General features: G+C 37.1%; 1 protein-coding gene across 6 annotated transcripts in view; it reads right to left on the bottom strand.

Moving 5' to 3' along the window:
- Positions 1-19,200, bottom strand: part of GRIA2 (glutamate ionotropic receptor AMPA type subunit 2) — a 145,934-nt gene extending 126,734 nt beyond the window's left edge. For 4 of the 6 annotated variants that reach the window (XM_023228168.2, XM_023228186.2, XM_023228163.2 and 1 more), the window contains exons 1-2: positions 18,219-18,756; positions 17,543-17,683 (exon numbers count right to left, since the gene is read on the bottom strand). In XM_023228168.2, the coding sequence (XP_023083936.1) occupies positions 17,543-17,683; positions 18,219-18,306 (229 nt within the window). In that variant the 5' untranslated portion in view covers positions 18,307-18,756. Of the gene's footprint in view, positions 1-17,542; positions 17,684-18,218; positions 18,757-18,976 lie in introns of those variants that run through there. The other 2 variants (XM_023228202.2, XM_023228192.2) reach the window with 2 other exon arrangements.
- Positions 19,201-19,447: the final 247 nt, after the last annotated feature.

Below are 19,447 nucleotides of genomic sequence, written 5' to 3' on the forward strand. Positions count from 1 at the left end.
TACTCTATTTGTGAACACATATGGATTGTTACACTGAATTAACTTCAAAGTGATATTCAAGAACCAAGACATAATCATAACCCATTACTTAAATCTTGATATAGGTTAAGAAATATGCAAAACGAGTAGTCCACTTAAGTGATATTACTGCTATGACACAAGCCAAAAAACATAATAACATCCCTTAATTATCCCTCTGGGCTCAGTTAATGTTCAAAATCTGACATCCTCTTTTATTGATCTGAGACCCCAGAAACACAAAAGCACAATTTATGATAACAACACTGCTCAGGAAACAAACGCCTTGCAAGATTTTACATCTTTCTGCTTGTAATAGAGTTTTAATCTTCTTTATTTCACACTCTGGGTAAATTCCCCATTTGTTTGTAACTCCTTGAGGAATTATTTACCTAAGAAAAAAATCTGGGCCTAATGCAGTGGCTCACACTTATATCCTAGCACTTTGGAAGACCAAGATGGAAGGATTGCTTGAGGCCAGGAGTTCAAGACTAGCCCGGTCCACACAGTCAGACTATTTTTAAAAATTAACCAGGCAGTGGCATGTGCCTATAGTCCCAGCTACTCAGGAGGCTGAGGCAGAAGAATAACCTGAGCTCAGGAGTTTGAGGTTACAGTGAGCCATGGTCATGCCACTGCACTCCAGCCTGGGTGGATGACACAGTAAGACCTTATCTCAAAATTAAAAAAAAAAAAAAAAAGTACCCGTTTCAAATCAATGAAGTAAAAATTCATGTTTATATATGTTGTGAAAATTGACTAACCTTATGAAGGAAAAATAAAACCGGATTCTCTAGGTTTTTATAATCACAGAAAGCCAGATGATTCAATGATTTATCTGGAAACGTAATACCAATATATGATGGCATTAAAGCACAGGCAGTTTTCTTTTTTTTAATAAACTAGTGTGGGAAATATTTTTTCTGAGCAAGGTACAGAATTCCTGAGGAAATTAAGCAAACAATTTATAAATTTTACTAAATAAAATTTAAGAATATGTGTATTCATAAAAATTATGAACTGAAATTGTCATTCCAAAAAGTGATAAACAGCTTTAAAAAACACAAAGCTGGGTAAAACAGCTGAAACATATCACAAGTATGTTACTTTAATGGATGTATCAAATAATAATAAGGAGACTCACCCATAAATAGACCAACAACCCAAAAGAAAATCGGGCAAAGGAATGAACAAGCGTGTGTATGCACACACACACACACAGAAATACAAATAATGTCTTACCATAGTAAACGTGAACAATAAGATACCAAGAGCAAAGCTTTAAAAAGTTTAACCTTGTGCACTGCTTGTGATATTAGGCAGAAACAGACATACTCATACACTCTAGGTAGGGTTGCAAATTGATACGTCTTCTTTGCATATCCAGCAAAGTTTTAAATGCAAACACTTTTTGACTACAAGTTATTCCACTCATAGCAATCTATTCTACAAACCCACTTGGACATATTATTAAAAGAAACAGCAAAAATGAAAGCAATCATCAACAAAAAGCAGGCCAAATAACAACAGACTACCGTGCACTAACTACAAAAAAAGAAGAGGAAAATCTCTGCACATAAAAGCAGCACTCTGAATTTTGTCAAGAAGAAAACAATAAAGACAAAGAACAGTGTATATTATGCTACCATTTCTGGAACCCATCAATGGTGATTATCTCAGAGACATAGAATTGAGGTGAAGAAAGACAATATTTATTATATCCCCGTGTGTAGTGTCTTTTTAATTACCATATGAGTGATTATTTTCATCACAATTTTTAAGCTTCAAAATGTAAAGACCACAAGAAGCTAAATTCAAATTTTCTGCATGTTTTACATTCTAAATCATCCACAGTACCAAAATGCTATTGTAAGTAAATATTTTAATTACTTTATATAATTCTTGTTACATGTTAAAGCTGCATCAACTTTTTTCAGATAATCATGATTTTCTACCTGAAATTCTCAAACCACTATAGTAATCAGGTTTACATTACATAAAATCTGTTTTAACAAAAGACACTAGCAAGGTGTTAGTGTCTCTTAGATTATTCAAAATAGCTATATGCATTGACATTTTAAATATTTTGTAAAACTTACTATTTAAAACTTGTGACTAGCTTCTTCTTCAGTAACAATCTAAAGTAGTATTTATTATAATTAATTAGTTAATCCACATAAATTAATTTATGTAAACATCACCCAGCAATTTATGTAGCCTATGCCAGTTTAAACTGATTTGAAAAGATTTTGACAATGAAAGAAAAAATTCATATGCAAAATAAAATATAAATTGTCATCTCCAAATATGATGCAAAAAATTGAAATTGTTTTCAACAGATCTGCAATTGGCATTAATAGTTTGTTAACAGCAGTAGTACTCACTTGGCTACCCAACTTTTCAGCAACATATTCTAAATCAGTATTTAAGATGATGGCTTTTCACCTTCCATTGAGAATCTTTTTTATGTTTTCTTTATAATTTTTTGAATTACCATTTCTGCTTTTAAGATAATTTAAAATCTAAGTCCAAAGTATAGGATAATACTTGTAAATGATCTAGAAATAATGTCTATTACAGAGACTAATGTAATAATAAAATCATCTAGCTAACCTAGATTAACAACTTGTACTTTTGCCACAAGAAAAAGATTTTGAACTCATAAAACATTTGCAATACAGAAGCCTTATCTTGTTCTTTGTCACCTTAGACAGTAACAGATAGGTACAGAGCAGGTATCTACTAAAAGTTTAAGAAAGGAAGAAAAGAAAGAAGAAAATCCTGTGATAGGTTTTTGGTGCATACAAACAAGGTAGACAAAAGCACTTTAAAAATAAGTATTTAGCTTTTATCCAGTGTATTCTACCTCCAGCCCAAATCCAAAGTGATGGATATAACTTTGTTTTGTAAATATACAGATTTGCTTTAAAAGAGTAATTCTGACCAAAGGTCTTATGATCCTACATTGAAGAGTTCATATGGCTGCTGTTACTCCAATATAAAGCAACATAAGAAGAGTAAGAGTCAATTCAGAGTAAGGTAGTTAATATTTTATGAACTACACAGAGCTCATATGTAGGAAGTCCTTATTTTTACTTATTGTCAGTAAGTAAAACTCTTCCCCCAACCACCCTGCACAACTGCACGTCTCTCTGCTCCCTAAGAGAAGTAATCTCTGACCAAGTAATTATTTGAAAATGTTTCAAACCTTCCAGACCTTTCAACAGACTAGGAACAGGCAAAAAGAGCCTCCTTATATTGTGCTGGGGAATAAACTTGTGAAAAAGATGACAGTGACCTAGACAACCAGCAGCAAGATGCATAAAACTGATCCTCAGGGAAGAAGTCACAATGAGCCTGTTCCAAGTTTAATAAGGTCCTATTCATGGGAAACACCTACCATCATTTTTATTGCAGAAATGTATCAATGACGGAATTGGTAACTGAATAGTATCAGATATCCACACTAAATGTTAACCATCATCTCCATTTTTTAAATTATGCATGATTTAGTTCTTGTTATTTATCCATTGAATTTGGTGGGGGGGAGGGTTTGTGGATCAAGAACACATCCAAATTCTAGTAATATGTAAATGTTCACTAGTATTCTAAAAATGATGATTAAAGTACAATCCTAGCCTCTATTTTTAGCTTGAATGGTTGTATTATATTAAAAAAGTTTATTATTTTGAAAATTACATTAAAAAAACTGTTAGCTACCTTCTCTTCCATGCACCTATAAGCACGGAGTTAAGTATATCTGACCAATGTAAACTCATGGGAATTGGAATCACTGAAATTAGCAATATTAATCACTATATTACATAGAGCAATTACTATCATTTAAACCTGACAATCACATTATGAGGCAGGTATTATAAAGACCCCCATTTTACAGAGGAGAAAACGAGACTAGGACGTTTAGCTGATTAATACAAAGTCATAGAACTAGTAAATAGTGAAGCCATAATTTTAATTCATGTCTGCACATTCAAATATACTAGATATGTTGCCAACTGAGACTAATAGAGGCTCTGGTTTAGGAATTAGCCAACTTGTTTTGTAGGCAAAAGCTTCTCCACAAATTTATAGCAGTTAAGAACAAATCACATAAATTTCGGTTTTGTTTTCTGTAAATGGGTATAATAACAATTCCACTTATGCTACAGAGTTTTACAGAGCTACAGTGAGGATCAGTCAGATATGAAAGTGTTTCAGAAAGAAAAAAATTATACAGAAAGTTATAAAATATCTAAGCTTTATCAAGGCAGTGCCTTCCTCCATTGCTCTAAGCATGGGGTTTGGTTTTATATCAGTAAAGGGCTGATAATAGAGGGAGGAAATAAATACTGGGAACGTTTCTGACTAATTAATCTAAGCGTTTATTTTCTCATGTAATGCCTCCAATAATATTAGCAGATATAACAAGGAAACTGAGCCTTATTCTATAAAGAGAAAAAAACACAGGTTGCATCATAAAGCTACTAATCATATTCACACCTATTTTTGCCTAATACCAAAGCCTATGTTCTCTTGGCTGCTTTTCATTTAAATAAATTTAATTTAATTAATTAAATAAAATAAAACATTAGGAATCCACAATGTCCTCAGTTCCATGAAATGTTGCAATATCTTAAATATGTGCTTGAAATATCTACTAAAAATATAAGAGTTTCAAATTGTTCAACATCCTAAAGTGTAAGTGACATGCAATAAAAGGGAGGATTGAATTCAAAGTACTACTCGAGTTACAACATCTCAGATTTTAAAAATCATTCTTGTACTATAGCACATCAAATATGTCTTTAAGTGACTTATGTGATTTGTTAGTCTCTTCTTTGTCACCATATGGCATTATGTCCTGCCCAGGTATACAAACAGTAGAAAAAGATTCCAGCAAGAAAGTTAGAAGTGCATTTCTCTTTGTCTTCTGCCTCTCAAAGCAAGTGCTCATCAAAACAATCCAAAAATTCTAACACTGGAAGTAATAATAAAATATTGCTAATTTTATGTACTTACATGTGCCAAACACAGCTCATAGTGTTTTATGACTACCGCATATCTTCCAAACAATCCTATAATGTCTGATTCCCTTTTGCGGAGGTAGAAACTGAGACGTAGACTAAGAAACTTGTCCAATGTCATACATCTAGTACAAGGACTTGAATTTGGTTCCAAGTGCAGATGCTTAACTCATGCTATTCTGTATCCCAAGACATCCAGGCTACAAACTACAAAGAAAGTACAAACTACAATTTTTTTTTTTATCTTTGCAGATGAAAAATTGTGTATTCATCATTAAGATGACAACCTTGAACTTGTGTGTGCTCTGAAATATAAAGATGAGGATTTTATGGTCTTTCCCTCCAAAGAATAAACTATATACAGAGCTTCCTCTTACCCCCTTCTGAATTGTTGCCTGTGTTCTCAAAATTTCCTTTCTATATGTAAATTAGCAACAATAGCGTAAACTAGTAAAAACTAAAAACCTGGTAAAAAATATAGAAGTAAAATTATAAGTGATAAAAGTACTTGACAATTATAAAGCCAAAATTCTCCCACTTCATGCATAGATTAAAAGCAAGACAGAAATTTCTAAATTTCTCACAAACAGCAGATAACACATGAACAAAGATAAAAATCACGACATGATTTGAAATGTACTTCTCCAGAGAACCTAGCAAAGTACACACACCCCTATAGAGATCTCCACTTCCAGACCTTTCTCTGCCAGACTTGCAATGATGAGAAAGGCTTCACTCCCACGCTGTAGAAACGTGGGAGCTATTTCTGTGCTACCCGGATCAGTGAACACAGACAGCCCCTTAAATATATGTAATTCATAATAGCTTACATAAAGCCCAAAAGGAATATGTTTTCAATATTCCAAATTAGCATCACTAAAGTGTGTATGACAGTATTTTCAAATATATAGACCAAACTAATTATTGCATATGTTATGGTCCTTATTTTTAAGAATAAAATTACTCACTGTGTTCCATATTTCAGTCTTAAATTGTCCTTTGAATAACTTTTGAATAGTTAGCCTCAATGACAAAAAATTACATATCATTTGAGAATTATTATTAAATATTCTTCCAAGACATACTAATACTTTTAAAACATATGTAGAATTGTTAAAAATAATTTAAATCCAAAATGTTTTTATTTTTAAAACACTAAAAATATTTTAAATGATTTTAAAAATATCTTCAACTTAGATGTTAAGGAAATAGAAATATAATACAAGTATTATATAAACTAAAAGACAAACCTTTCTCTGTTCTACTAAGATGAGCCCCGTCAGTACCAAAACAGAGATACAGACCAATGGAACAGAACAGAGCCCTCAGAAATAATGCCACACATCTACAACCATCACAACCATCTGATCTTTGACAAACCTGACAAAAACAAGAAATGGGGAAGGGAGTCCCTATTTGATGAATGGTGTAAGGAAAATTGGTAGCCATATGTAGAGGGCTGAAACTAGATCCCTTCCTTACACCTTGTGCAAAAATTAATTCAAGACGGATTAAAAACTTAAGTGTTAGACCTAAAACCATAAAAATCCTGGAAGAAAACCTAGGCAATACCATTCAGGACATAGGCATGGGCAAGGACTTCATGTCTAAAACACCAAAAGCAATGGCAATGGGAGTCAAGTTGACAAATGGGATCTAGTTGAACTGAGGTGCTTCTGCACAGCAAGGGAGACTACCATCAGAGTGAACAGGCAACCTACAGAATGGAAGAAAATTTTTGCAATCTACTCATCTGATAAAGGGCTAATATCCAGAATCTACAAAGAGCTCGAACAGACTTACAAGAAAAAAAAAAAAAAAAAACTTCATCCAAAAGTGGGTGAAGGATATGAACAGACATTTCTCAAAAGAAGATATTTATGCAGCCAACAGACACATGAAAAAATGCTCATCATCACTGGCCATCAGAGAAATGCAAATCAAAACCACAAGGAGATACCATCTCACACCAGTTAGAATCGTAATCATTAAAAAGTCAGGAAACAACAGGTGCTGGAGAAGATGTGGAGAAATAGGAACACTTTTACACTGTTGGTGGGAATGTAAACTAGTTCAACCACTGTGGAAGACACTGTGGTGATTCCTCAAGGATCTAGAACCAGAAATACCATTTGACCCAGTAATCCCATCACCGGGTATATACCCAAAGGATTCTAAATCATGCTGCTATAAAGACAATTGCACACATATGTTTATTGCGGCGCTATTCACAATAGCAAAGACTTGGAACCAACCCAAATGTCCATTAATGATAGACTGGATTAAGAAAATGTGGCACATATACACCATGGAATACTATGCAGCCATGAAAAAGGATGAGTTCATGCCCTTTGTAGGGGCATGGATGAAGGTGGAAAACATCATTCTCAGCAAACTATTGCAAGGACAAAAAAACAAACACCGCATGTTCTCACTCATAGGTGGGAATTGAACGATGAGAACACTTGGACACCGGAAGGGGAATATCACACACCAGGGCCTGTCGTGGGGTGGGCGGAAGGGGGAGAGATAGCATTAGGAGATATACCTAATGTAAATGACGAGTTAATGGGTGCAGCACACCAATATGGCACATGTATACATATGTAACAAACCTGCATTTGTGTACAGGTACCCTAGAACTTAAGGTATCAAAAAAAAAAAAAAAAAAAAAAAAGAGTTCCTACATTTCAAGTACCTCAAGCAAGATACAAGGTTTACTATGACACATTCTATGCTCCCTACAAAATTCACAGTCTAGTAGTACATTCCATATTGTGTATTTTTACCTATAAAATTTTTCAAACCTTTTCCGTCAGTATTTTACCTCATAATTTTCAAGGATGGCTCTTTTTGCCAGCCGAGAATAACAAAGTGCTTTAAGTTTGTGTTTTTGCCTCAGAGAAATGCATATTGTTAGCCGAGGATAGTTGCTCTTGCCTGTAATCTCAGCGCTTTAGGAGGCCTAGGTGACAGGATCACTTAAGGCCAGGAGTTCAAGAGCAGACCAGTCAACATGGCTAGAACCCCTCTGCAAAAATAAAAAATAAAATTGGCCAGGCATGGTGGCTCATGCCTGTAATCCCAGTACTTTGGGAGGCCGAGGTGGGTGGATTGCCTGGGATCAGGAATTCGTGACCAGCCTAGACAACACGGTGAAACCCCATCTCTACTAAAATACAAAAAGTAGCAGGGCGTCGCAGTGTGCGCCTATAGTCCCAGCTACTGTGGAGGCTGAGGCAGGAGAATTGCTTGAATCCGGAGGCAGAGGTTGCAGTGGGCCGAGATTGCACCACTGCACTCCATCGTGGGTGACAAAGCAAGCCTCCATCTCAGAAAAATAAAAATAAAAAATTAAATAAAAATAGCTCGGTGTGGTGGCATGGTCCTGTAGTCCCAGCTACTTGGGAGGCTGAGGCAGGAGAATTGCTTGAGCCCAGGAGCTCAAGGCTGCAGCGAGCTGTGATAGGTCTACCGCACTCCAGCCTGAGGGACAGAGTGAGACCCGTTCTCTAAGAAATAAAACAAAATAAAATAAAAGGAAAAAAATCAAAACCAAGTGCATAGTGCCTCCTTTCTTTCATGTCTCCCTCTAGAAATAATAACTACCTTCCATTATTCGACAAAATTAAAATTATTATAAGAATTCACTGTTCTATAGTAGCTCAAGGTTAATATAGAAGATTGACCACAGACATGCAAACTAAGCAAACATCAAGTCAAAGAGATGCTTAAACAAACAACAAAAAAGGAAGAAAAGAAGCAGGAAGGGATGGAAGGAGGGAGGTAGGGAGGGAGAAAAGGAAGGAAGGAAGGAAGGAAGGAAGGAAGGAAGGAAGGAAGGAAGGAAGGAAGGAAGGAAGGAAGGGAAGGAATTTCGAGTTCCAAATTCTTACCGCCCTCTCAAGTACAAGTTATGCTGCCTCTTAGTTTTTCCCTTTTTCTCCACAGCTTCCCCTCCATCACTTTTAAGAAATACAGTAATTTCAATCTACAATAAGGAAAAAATATTTTCCCTTACCCTGAAACTATTTATTTGAACATGCGCACTCTATCCTTTTATTCATGCACAAAAAATAATATATATATAAACAAATTGTTGACATATTCTTAGTGCAATATCTTGAATACTGATGCTAGAGAAACTATAAAATGAATGCTAAGTCTGAAACAGAATAGTATTTTAATACAGAGAATTTTAGCTGCGAAGGGTTTATGAGCTGAGGAAACTTTTCTCATACAAGTTATTTAACTTGAGTTTCTATTAAATTTATGCTGAAGTTAGACATTAATTTAGGTCATATTCTATTATAGGGATAAAGAATCAGGTAATGTTCTACTATGTTTTAGTAAGCATAGAATATACTTAGTTTATATAAACACATTTCAGTCATTTCTGTCAGTAAGTTGGGTATTTAGGAAGATTAGACTAAAAATATTTACATTGCAGGAGTACCTTCTCAGGTTCACTGAAATTCACCAGCGTGAAAGTATTAGAGGACTACAACAAGTAAACATCATAGTATTTATAATGTAAAATCAATTTTACATGAAGGGTACATAAACTTCATAGAAATAAAATGCTCTATTGAAAGTATTTTAGAAGAACTAAAATTTAAGCCATTTCACAATTCAACCAAGTTTGTGTTTATGTTTGAAATACTGAAACAATCAGGAAAAATGTAAGTATTAACATAACCATAAATATATAAAATTATAAAGTAAAATTCTGAAGACCAATCCAAATAGTAAAACTAAAAACATTACATATGTCATTTGTTTGAGAAATAAGGATACGAAAATGTAAACAATCTAAGAAGCTAGCTACTCATCAATTCCCTTTCTATAAGGAACCTGGTAGCTTCTAAATTTATTTGTTCTGTTCAGCCGAAGATACCTATAAATTTCAAGACTCTGTTGTGTTTTTTTGAGACAAGTTTTTACCCTGTCACCCAAGCTGGTGTAGTATCAAGCACTTTGGATGATTTTCCCAGTAATAAGATAATGTGTGAAAAATTAAACATGTAATAACAAGGTGTTTCACCCAAGAAAATTATCCACAAAATGAAAATAAGACAAAACAAAATTATTAGAAAACAAACCCTAAACATAGACTGCAGGCCCAAAAAAAAAGAAAAAATAAGGATATGAATACAAAATAATTGCACAAATTAATGCAAATGGAGCAACTGGTCCACAAAGAGAAACTATGTCCAGAAACTTCTCTTCCCAGATATCATCTAAAAAGTAAAAATAATACTTTTGTGATTCTGTACATTTTAAAAATTAATTAAAGGAATTAATATAGAAGATTGTAGTATAAAATATCCCAGTTAGGGGCAGGGAGTGAATTACTAAAACAATTCTAAATCCATTCAAGGAATATGTATGGTCACATCTTTGAAACATCTAAAACCAATATTGAAGCTTGGCAGACCCATAACAGTCAGGGGCCTTATAAGGGCATCTCCTGTTCTACCCACTTGTAACAAGATTTTTGTTTTTGGGGTTTTTTGGGGGAGGAGGGGTGGGTACAGGGGAGCGTTGTTTTTTCTTTCTTTCTTTCTTTTTTTTTTTTTTTTTGAGTGCAGTGGTATGATCTCGGCTCACCGCAACCTCTGCCTCCTGGTTTCAACCTATCCTACTTCCTCAGCCTCCTGAGTAGCTAGGACTACAGATGCGTGCCACCACAACTGGCTACTTTTTGTATTTTTAGTAGAGACAGGATTTCACCATGTTGACCAGGCTGGTCTTGAACTCCTGACCTCAGGTGATCCACTCACCTCGGCCACCCAAAGTGCTGGGATTACAGGCATGAGCCACTGCGTCCAGCTGCAACATGGTTTTTGCATCATCCTAACAGTTAGCATTTATAAATCCTCTTCAAAGTGTATATTGTACATATATTCAGCAAATCATTTTAACATACATCAATATCACTTTAGAGATAAAAATAACAACTTTGACAATATCTAGGTTGTAGATGAAAGTGAAAAATATATTACACCTCTGTCTAAATAGGAATCAAGGAAGGTACAAAGTAAATTGTGTATTCTGAAATCCAAATGTACAGCAAATGCAAATTCTAACTTTAAAAATTATAATTTATGATACGAACATCTACTGTAAAATTAAATGTGTTGAATAGGTAAATAATTATTGAGTCAATGCACTAGAAACAAAGCTAGACTTTGTGAAGAACACACAGTTAACAGCAGCAAGGGCCTGTCTTCAACAAGGCCACATTTTACATTCTCCTTGTCAATTTTAAAATGTTTTCATTCAGTAAGTTAAAATTACCAAAGATGACAAAATACTTTAAAATTGAATAGCACTGAAAAATAATAGGTGTTAGACACCTTATGAATGGCATTGTAAGAATCACATTCCTTCTTTTTCCAAACTAGTAAAACCTGATTTGACAAACATGTTGATATTTGAACATTTTCAAATCATGTGTGATTTTCTAATTTTAACATTGAATTCAGCAACTTATTTTCCTGTTGTACTGAAGAGACACAGTCATACAAGAGATTTGGCAATTATGTAGATCATTGGAGAAAACCTGAGAAATTTTTACTTAAAATCATCATAATAATAAAAAAGCAAACACTTAATGAAATCTGGGGTATTGTCAGTACAATCTACTGTAAAAAGAAAGGAAATATAATCCACCCAGCTGCCGTTAACATTTCAATCAAATATTTACATCAAATACAAGATTTTAGCTCTGAATGAATGCACTGTTCTCACTTTAAAAAAAATGTTTAAAGAACAGTTCTGTATCTCAATTTAGACTTTATTTCTTGTAATAGCATTTGCACTGCAGATTAAGTACTTCTATTGACTTTTTCATAAAAAGAGAAGAGGAGGAAGAGAGGAAAAACACATATTCTCTGAAAACTCGATTATACAGTAACATACTGAAATAACTCAAAAACAACTGCTATTTTTCAGCTTTCCTTAACATTTTCAAGGTTCTAAGAAGTTTGAAAGTTTGCTAAGTGATATTGGAAGAGATTATGAGAAAATTTGAGATCTGGGCATGAATCAGCAGTCACTTGTCATAACGTCTCAGTACAATGTCCCTAGCACTTTAAAGACGATGTGAAATGAAAATGCCCCATCCTTCTTGAGCCAGCAGGTTGAAGTTTGCAAGACTTTCAAACAGAAATAGCATAGCGTAAGAATAAATTCTTACTAATTTAGGCTTCTATAGCTTCATAAGGTAATTTTTATTTCAATAGTTAGTGGCTCTCATCTCAAAACAGAATATTTCAACCAATGCCATTCTTTGATTTCTATTTAATACACACTCAGTATGAAATTTTAACTGCAAATACTTCAATAACAGATTAATTATTCTGACATACAAAGAGGCATTTCCTCAAAATCTCCAGTTGAATATAACTGAATATTTACAACACCAGCTTTTACAGTATTGTGTCCTGGCACGTGTGTTCACGGTTTTCTTCATAACATGAATTCTCATCATTGCTTAAGAAAGTCCAACTTGAGTCTAGTTTATGAAAGTTTTGCATATATTAAAGTCTGTAACTGTAGGTGTTAGTAAATACATCAACAAACATGACGAAACAGGATAGTGTAGCCAATCTGTAACTACTTACACTCTATAACTATAAATACATACACACAGAAGTCCATTCATCCAAGTGCAATAAAGGCTTAGCAAACATCAATTAATTTTGTGAACACAGATACAAAATCTCAGTAATTTGTGGCTAAAGTTTAATGATAATAAATATAGCTCGAAAAGGATAGCTGGGGAATCGAGATTAAAAATGCTGAAAAAATATAATTTTAGAATCTTTCAAGAGCATTTACAATCTATTCTGTTTCTAACAGTCTTTATCTTCTAAAACACAAAATATAGGGCAATCTATTTTTAAAAGGCAATGAAAGTTATTTTTAAGATAGCATTTTGAATAATTTTCTTCAAATTAGATGTCATTTTTTTCAGTTTATCAAAATAAATTTGTTTACGATGTTTTAAAAGGCATTCCGTGTGCGCAACAGTTTTATGAAACAGCAATATTTTCTCCAACATCTCCATCTGCTGGCTTAGAGAAAAAGTAGATTTTTATTCGCTGTTTCCTTCAATTTAATATTTTTATAATTTATTTTGTTGCATGGAATTGAAACATAAAACCATTAAATTATTTTTAACTAGACTAATAACCATTTGTAAAATTCAATCATCAAAAGAAATAGAAAGGGAAGGTTTTACGGAGTAAATTCAATATTTAATACTTTTAATTTTCAAGCTCTGTAGAATCAAGTACTCATGTTTATAGCTCTTTTACACAGTTTCATTTTAAGCAAGCTTTAGTACCTAGCAGAGCATCAAAGTTTACTAAAATCTTTTACAATGTAAAAATACTTAGTATTTTCCTAAAATTTACTATTGATTTTGTTAGTTAACTACATACAATACGTGGTGTATATATATTTATGTGAAAGTTACTATTTTCACAACAAGGCAGATTTTTTTAGTTGCTGTTTTAAACTGCTTGTGTTTAAGAACTACTAGAATACCCTCATATCCTCATACTAAAGCTGCTAGACAAGACCACAGCTACCAATGCACACTAAAGGCATAAAGGCCTACAAGGTTTGGAAAACTATTCAAAAGAGCCTAGAGGGAAAAGGCTAGAAAAAAATGTTAACATTGAAGAAAAGCAGTCATTTATTCTCTGACACCTTGAAGGCACTCACTAAATATTTATTGAATGAATGGTTGGATTCCTGGGACCCATCACTGATTTCAACTGCTGAACACATCAGATACTAATCTCAGGGTTTTTTTTCTGGTTTTGTGCTTTGTATTTTTCATAATGAAGGATTATGTTTGAACAACCTTCAGGAAAAAAAAAAATCTTAGTACTCTTTTCAGCTAAGAAGACAGGGAGGAAGGAAAGGAAAAAATGAGTGAGAGGAGAGAGGAAAAGAAAAAGGGAATGATGGAGAAAAAATGAAAGAAACTGAAAATCTGTCTTACTGCCTCAGGTACCCATGGAAACAAATGGAACAGAATAGGTACTTTCATTATCCCACTGTGATTGTGAAAGGGAAGGATGTGGGAGCTCAGTAAGATGCACACAGTCATCTTACCCAGTTCAGAATAGAATGACTTCATTTTCTTTGTATAACCTTAACTCATTCAGTGAATCTCCCTGGATCCTTATATCAACGTCAACTTCAACATTTCCAAATAATTTCCTCCATCTCAGGAATAAAATTACATTAGTAAACTAATAACTTTTCCCTTTTGAAATTATATTACTAAGGTATAAAAATCTACTTTTTAATATGTAAATTTAGCTCTGTGGGATTTTTATGATTGCAAGAGCATGCTATTTCAAGAGCATTGCATGATGGTATCTATCATCTAATAATGTCATTAGCAAAATTCCTGAGATTTCTAGAGGAAATGGGAAAAAGATGTTTAGATCTTAGCTGTCAATGTATTTAATGCTGTTGCTTCCACTTTATAAAGGAAAGAATCACAGACTTCCCTGAATAAAAAGGCAATAAAACAAAGGATAAGCATTGGAGAAAAACCTTAAGCAGGATTTAAACGATCAAGACCCATCTTGACAAATTTGACACTGGAGATTTCCATCCATTTCTTGACTTTGTGATTGCAGTTTACATAAGCATCTCTCCCTTTCCCTCTCTCTCATTCTGTCTCAAAAGAGTTAAACTAATTTTACGTTTTCTATTGTCCATAGCACAAAAACAAACAAACAAACAAAAGGATACAAATTCTCTATTTCATTTTGCAAATCTCTAAACTTTGAAATGTCTCAGAGAATAAAGAAACGGAGTCACAAACATGTTAAGTGATTTGCCCAATGAGTTAATGTCAGCTCCAGAAATTTCTGTCCAATGAGCCTCTCTTCAATCACAGTACCCCCCTAGTTCTTTTTAGCAATCAGTAGGATTACTTATAACATGGGAGCTGCAAATGTCATGATTTTGAATTCCCATGTTGTCATCTTCATAATGTGCTCAGTTCCTGAAAATAATTTGTTTTACTATCCTACTATAATAATCCATGCAGGGGTAATTTTAGGCTCTGGAATTTGAACATATTTATTTTAGCTTCACTTCCTGAGGAGGGGAAAAAACTGTGCAAATGAAGACTTGATTATTCCAGCTTCTCAGAACTATAGACAAATTAAATTGTGTGGTAATTTTTTAAAAGAAATCCACATGTTGATTACATGAATGTGTTCACTCTGCAAATGTATGAATTTACATATGTGTTTAATATATATATACACATATTCTGGCTATATATTTTATTTTGGAAAAATTTCTATTAAAAAATTCAAAAATGTTGAGAATGAGTATCTAAACCTAATAACCTAAACTAACCACAGTCTTTTATCTTTACAAAGAAAGCCCCAGTACAGTAGTTTAGCATTTGTTGAAATCAAGGAATATTCATTTTGTCAATGGAAATAAGTTATTTTTTTTCAGAAAGTTCTCATTATTTTCACCAATGAGTGAACTTGCCAATCACTGACTGTTTTCAAAAAGTATAGCTGTCAATACTTTCACTTCACATTTAAAACCTATGTCCTTCCTATACCCACAGTCGTTCCTTAGGATTCATTACTTTTCAAAGCATTTTCACGTGTAAGTATACAATTATATACAGTTAGATACTCAGAACAGTTGCATGACAAACTTGTAATTCAGGAAAAATTGGAACTTACTGATATCAAATGAATAGTCTAAATCTGTTAGGTAAATAGGTCAACTATAGAAGCCTTCAAATTTTAATTAAGTCGATTTCTTTGTATGTCATGTACTAAAATTTTCTGAGATATTCTATTACGGGCGTTTTTCAAAGCTGCAAATCCACTTCAATTCTCCTCTTCTCTCTCTGGTTCTGTACCCCTACACCCACTCTTCTTTCTTTTCTCACTTGCCGTCAACATTTGAAGAAAATATATAGCAGTGAAACCTTCTTAAATAGATCCATTATAAACAATTAAATCCCAAATTACCACACAATGCCCTTATTCTATCAGTCTAAGAAAATTGTTTCTTCATTCGTCTGGGTGACAGTAGTTGCAAGAGTTGATGATGGGCCCGATATGATAATCCAGCTAAATCACGGAATATATGACTAAAGCTTAAAATGGGGAGAAGGGATGGCAACCAGTTGTTTGTGTGACGTGGGAAAGCTGCAGTTGGGCTTTTCCTGTGGTAATTTTCCCCAAGCTCCCTAGCCAAAGTGGGAAGTGAGCCATCCGCAAATCTCCCCCAAATTGTTATCTATGAAATAAAGACTGCGAACATTAGAACAGGAAAGAATCACCTCAGGGCGGCCGGCAGGAAATGATGGCAGCTGCTGGGAAGAGGGCAGGAAGGCACAGTGGCCGCGACTGCCTGCCCGAGCCTGCGCTGGGGAGCGAGCGAGGGGACCGGGCCCTCTGGCCTCCCGACCAATCTTTTTAGATCCCTAATTGTTTGGTTTCTAGTACTTTATCTGATTCCATCACAGAGCTTCCCAGCGAGTCCCTGAGCACTGCGTGGAGAGAGAAGGCTAATATGGAGCACTACAAAGACTAAAATGGCTGATCAGCGACTTCTTCAGATTTTCAAACTCGGCAGGATCCCACAGCTTTCCAGTCCTTTTCCCCGGCTGCCTCTGCTGGGGCCCAGCTACCTGAGAACAAAGCGGGCCCGGCTAGCAAGCTGACCGCGGCGCCCCTGGCGGCCTCGCCCCTTCCAACTTAAGCGGAAGCGCAACTGAGCAGGAGAAATTGACTGCGCTCCCCCTTGCCACCGCCTCCCCGCCCCACCCCCACGCCACCCGGCGGGCCTGGGCCTGCGTCAGCCCCGCTCCTCGCCCCTCGGGTGGGCGTTATGTAACAGCCCCGATCCCAACTCCAGAACCATTTCAACAACTTGTCCCAAAGAGGAGAACGTGGGGCCCGCGAGGGCGGTAGGGTGAGCCGGGGCTGCAGATCTAAACTGGGAGCCACGAGGGCGAGCTGCAGCTGCTGGGGCAGGAGGTCACCGGGCTCCAGCAGTCCCCCGTGGGATTTGTCCAACAGCCCGACTGCGCGCCTCGGGGAACGTGTTCTCTGTGGGCAGGGTGCCAACAGGCGCGCGATGGGGAGCGAGGTGGGAGGGCTCCTCCTGAAGCACTCAAGATGAGCGAAAACCCCTTGAACCCAAGAAAGTCGCCCTCCCTGGCTCCAACCCTCACCCCAGCTCCCTAATGCGCACACTCTTCAAGTCCTTTCCCTCTCTCTTCAGCCCCCTCCAGCCAGCGGGGGTCCCGGAGATTACAGCCACCTTCTCTCTACACCGTCACACGCACGCGCGTGTGCAGTCACTCACACCCACACACTGACACACAGAAACGCACACACCACCCCAGAAACGCACACACACACACTCACACTCGCTAGCCTTCCGCGTGCAGCAGCGGAGAGGCATGAATATTCATTACTTACAAGCATTGGTGACTGCGAAGCTGTTTGCCACCTCCAAATTGTCGATGTGGGGTGTCAGTCTGAACTCCGAAGTGGAAAACTGAACCATCCCTACCCGAAATGCACTGTATTCTTGATCGGCGCCCCTAGGAAATAGCCCCCCTGCAAAAAACAAACAGCAAGCAAGAGAACAGTGTCAGTGCCCGGGAGGGAAAGGAGGGGCGCGCGCTAGCGCCCAACAGTCCACGAGTCTCTTGTTCACGCTAATGGGCCGAATAAACACATCTACGGACTCGGACAGCGGGGGTGGAATATCCAAAAGGTAGCCAGGAGGTCAAGACCCAGATGAGAGTCTGAAGGCGAGGTAGGTGGCCAGAAACCTTTGCCTTTCCATGTAATCACAAGCTTTGTATTCAGACCCCAAGAAAATCTGAGCAAACTGGAAAATGTCGCTAAGGCAGAATTAATAAAATTTGGGGATCCGAAATGAGAGGACCTTTTCTTCTATTGTATCAAAGCCATACTCATTTCCTTTTGCTTCATCCTAAGAAAAACATGTATATTCTAGGTAGTTTAAATCTGGAATGCAGTCAAGGTATGACATAAGTCTACATGACATGAATTAATTTGTACACAGTGAACAAAGATTACCACCGAATTATGCACAATTCAAAAGCATAGCACAAAGGGTACCTACCTATCTGTATGCTGTTAGAAGAGACACCAAAAATCAGTCCCCATAAAACCGGAGAAAGGAGGACAGAAATATGCATAATCTTTTGCATTTCCAAGAAAAGTAGAGCATCCACAATATACCCCTTTTTTTTTTCCTTTTCCTCCTCTTCCTTCTTTGGCTGTTTTCCTCTGCAAATTAGATCCTCTGCATTTTGAGACAGCAATTTAGCACCAAGCTGCTAAAACCTGAAGTGGAGGCAGAAGAATCCCTGTTTCCCAGGTCCTGCTGGTGGCTGCTGATGCCCTGTGCCCTGTCCCCGCTCCAGAAGTCCGGAGGACTGGCTGAATGCAGTTTTCAGCGGAGCTGCCGCTGTGGTCCCAGTGTCTCGGAATATTCAGCACCCTCCCATGCACTCACACACACTCACCCTCTCTCGCGCTCTCTTCTCCCTCTCTCCTCTCTCACTCACGCGCGCGCGCACACACACACACACATACACACACGCACACATACAGGCAAGTCACAGAGAGGGGCAGGCAGTCCCGGGCGCGCGTGCGCGACTCGCGGCAGGCGGCGGGCGCGCGCGCCCCCTCCCCGCACGGCGCCCGGCACCCCGCACCGCCGTGGACGCGTCGCGTGCGCGGCGCTGAGAAAGCACAGCTCGGGGCCCGTAGCCGCTCTCCCTCCGCGAGACCTCGGGTCTACGGGGCTGTCGCGCCCACAGCTCGCCTCTGCCTTTCAGCACCGAGGACAGCGCGTCGCTCCCCGCCCGGAGCTACCTTTGTGCGGCTATTGCAGTTGTTGCGGAGATGCTCCAATCTGGACCAAATGCAGCAAAGCTGATTTCCGGCTGCTGTGTAGAAGCCGAATTGCTCATTGTCGGCGGCGAAGCGTCCTCTCACCAGGCCCTGCTGTCTTACCTTAAAAAGAATTTTGATTTTTATCTTCCATCTCCTGTGAAAACCCATTTAGAAATAGAGAAGCCCTGTCATCCACCTCACCTGACCCAACCGAAAGCAAACAAGCAAGCAAACCACCGTGGAGGAAATATTCCAAATTGTGTAGTTGGTCTTCATGGGATGTAGCCAGATCCGGGGAGAACCCCAAGTTCTATCTTTAAATGCTAAAGCTACACAGGAGATCAAGATGGAATCTTTTAAATATTTTGCACGAAAATCCCATCTTTAGAGTGTTTTCCATTGGGCTGTGATGCTGACTCGCCTGGTTACAGCGCACGGGTCTTTCTGGCA

Source organism: Piliocolobus tephrosceles, chromosome 3 (assembly GCF_002776525.5).
Source record: "Piliocolobus tephrosceles isolate RC106 chromosome 3, ASM277652v3, whole genome shotgun sequence".
Classification (NCBI taxonomy): domain Eukaryota; kingdom Metazoa; phylum Chordata; class Mammalia; order Primates; family Cercopithecidae; genus Piliocolobus; species Piliocolobus tephrosceles.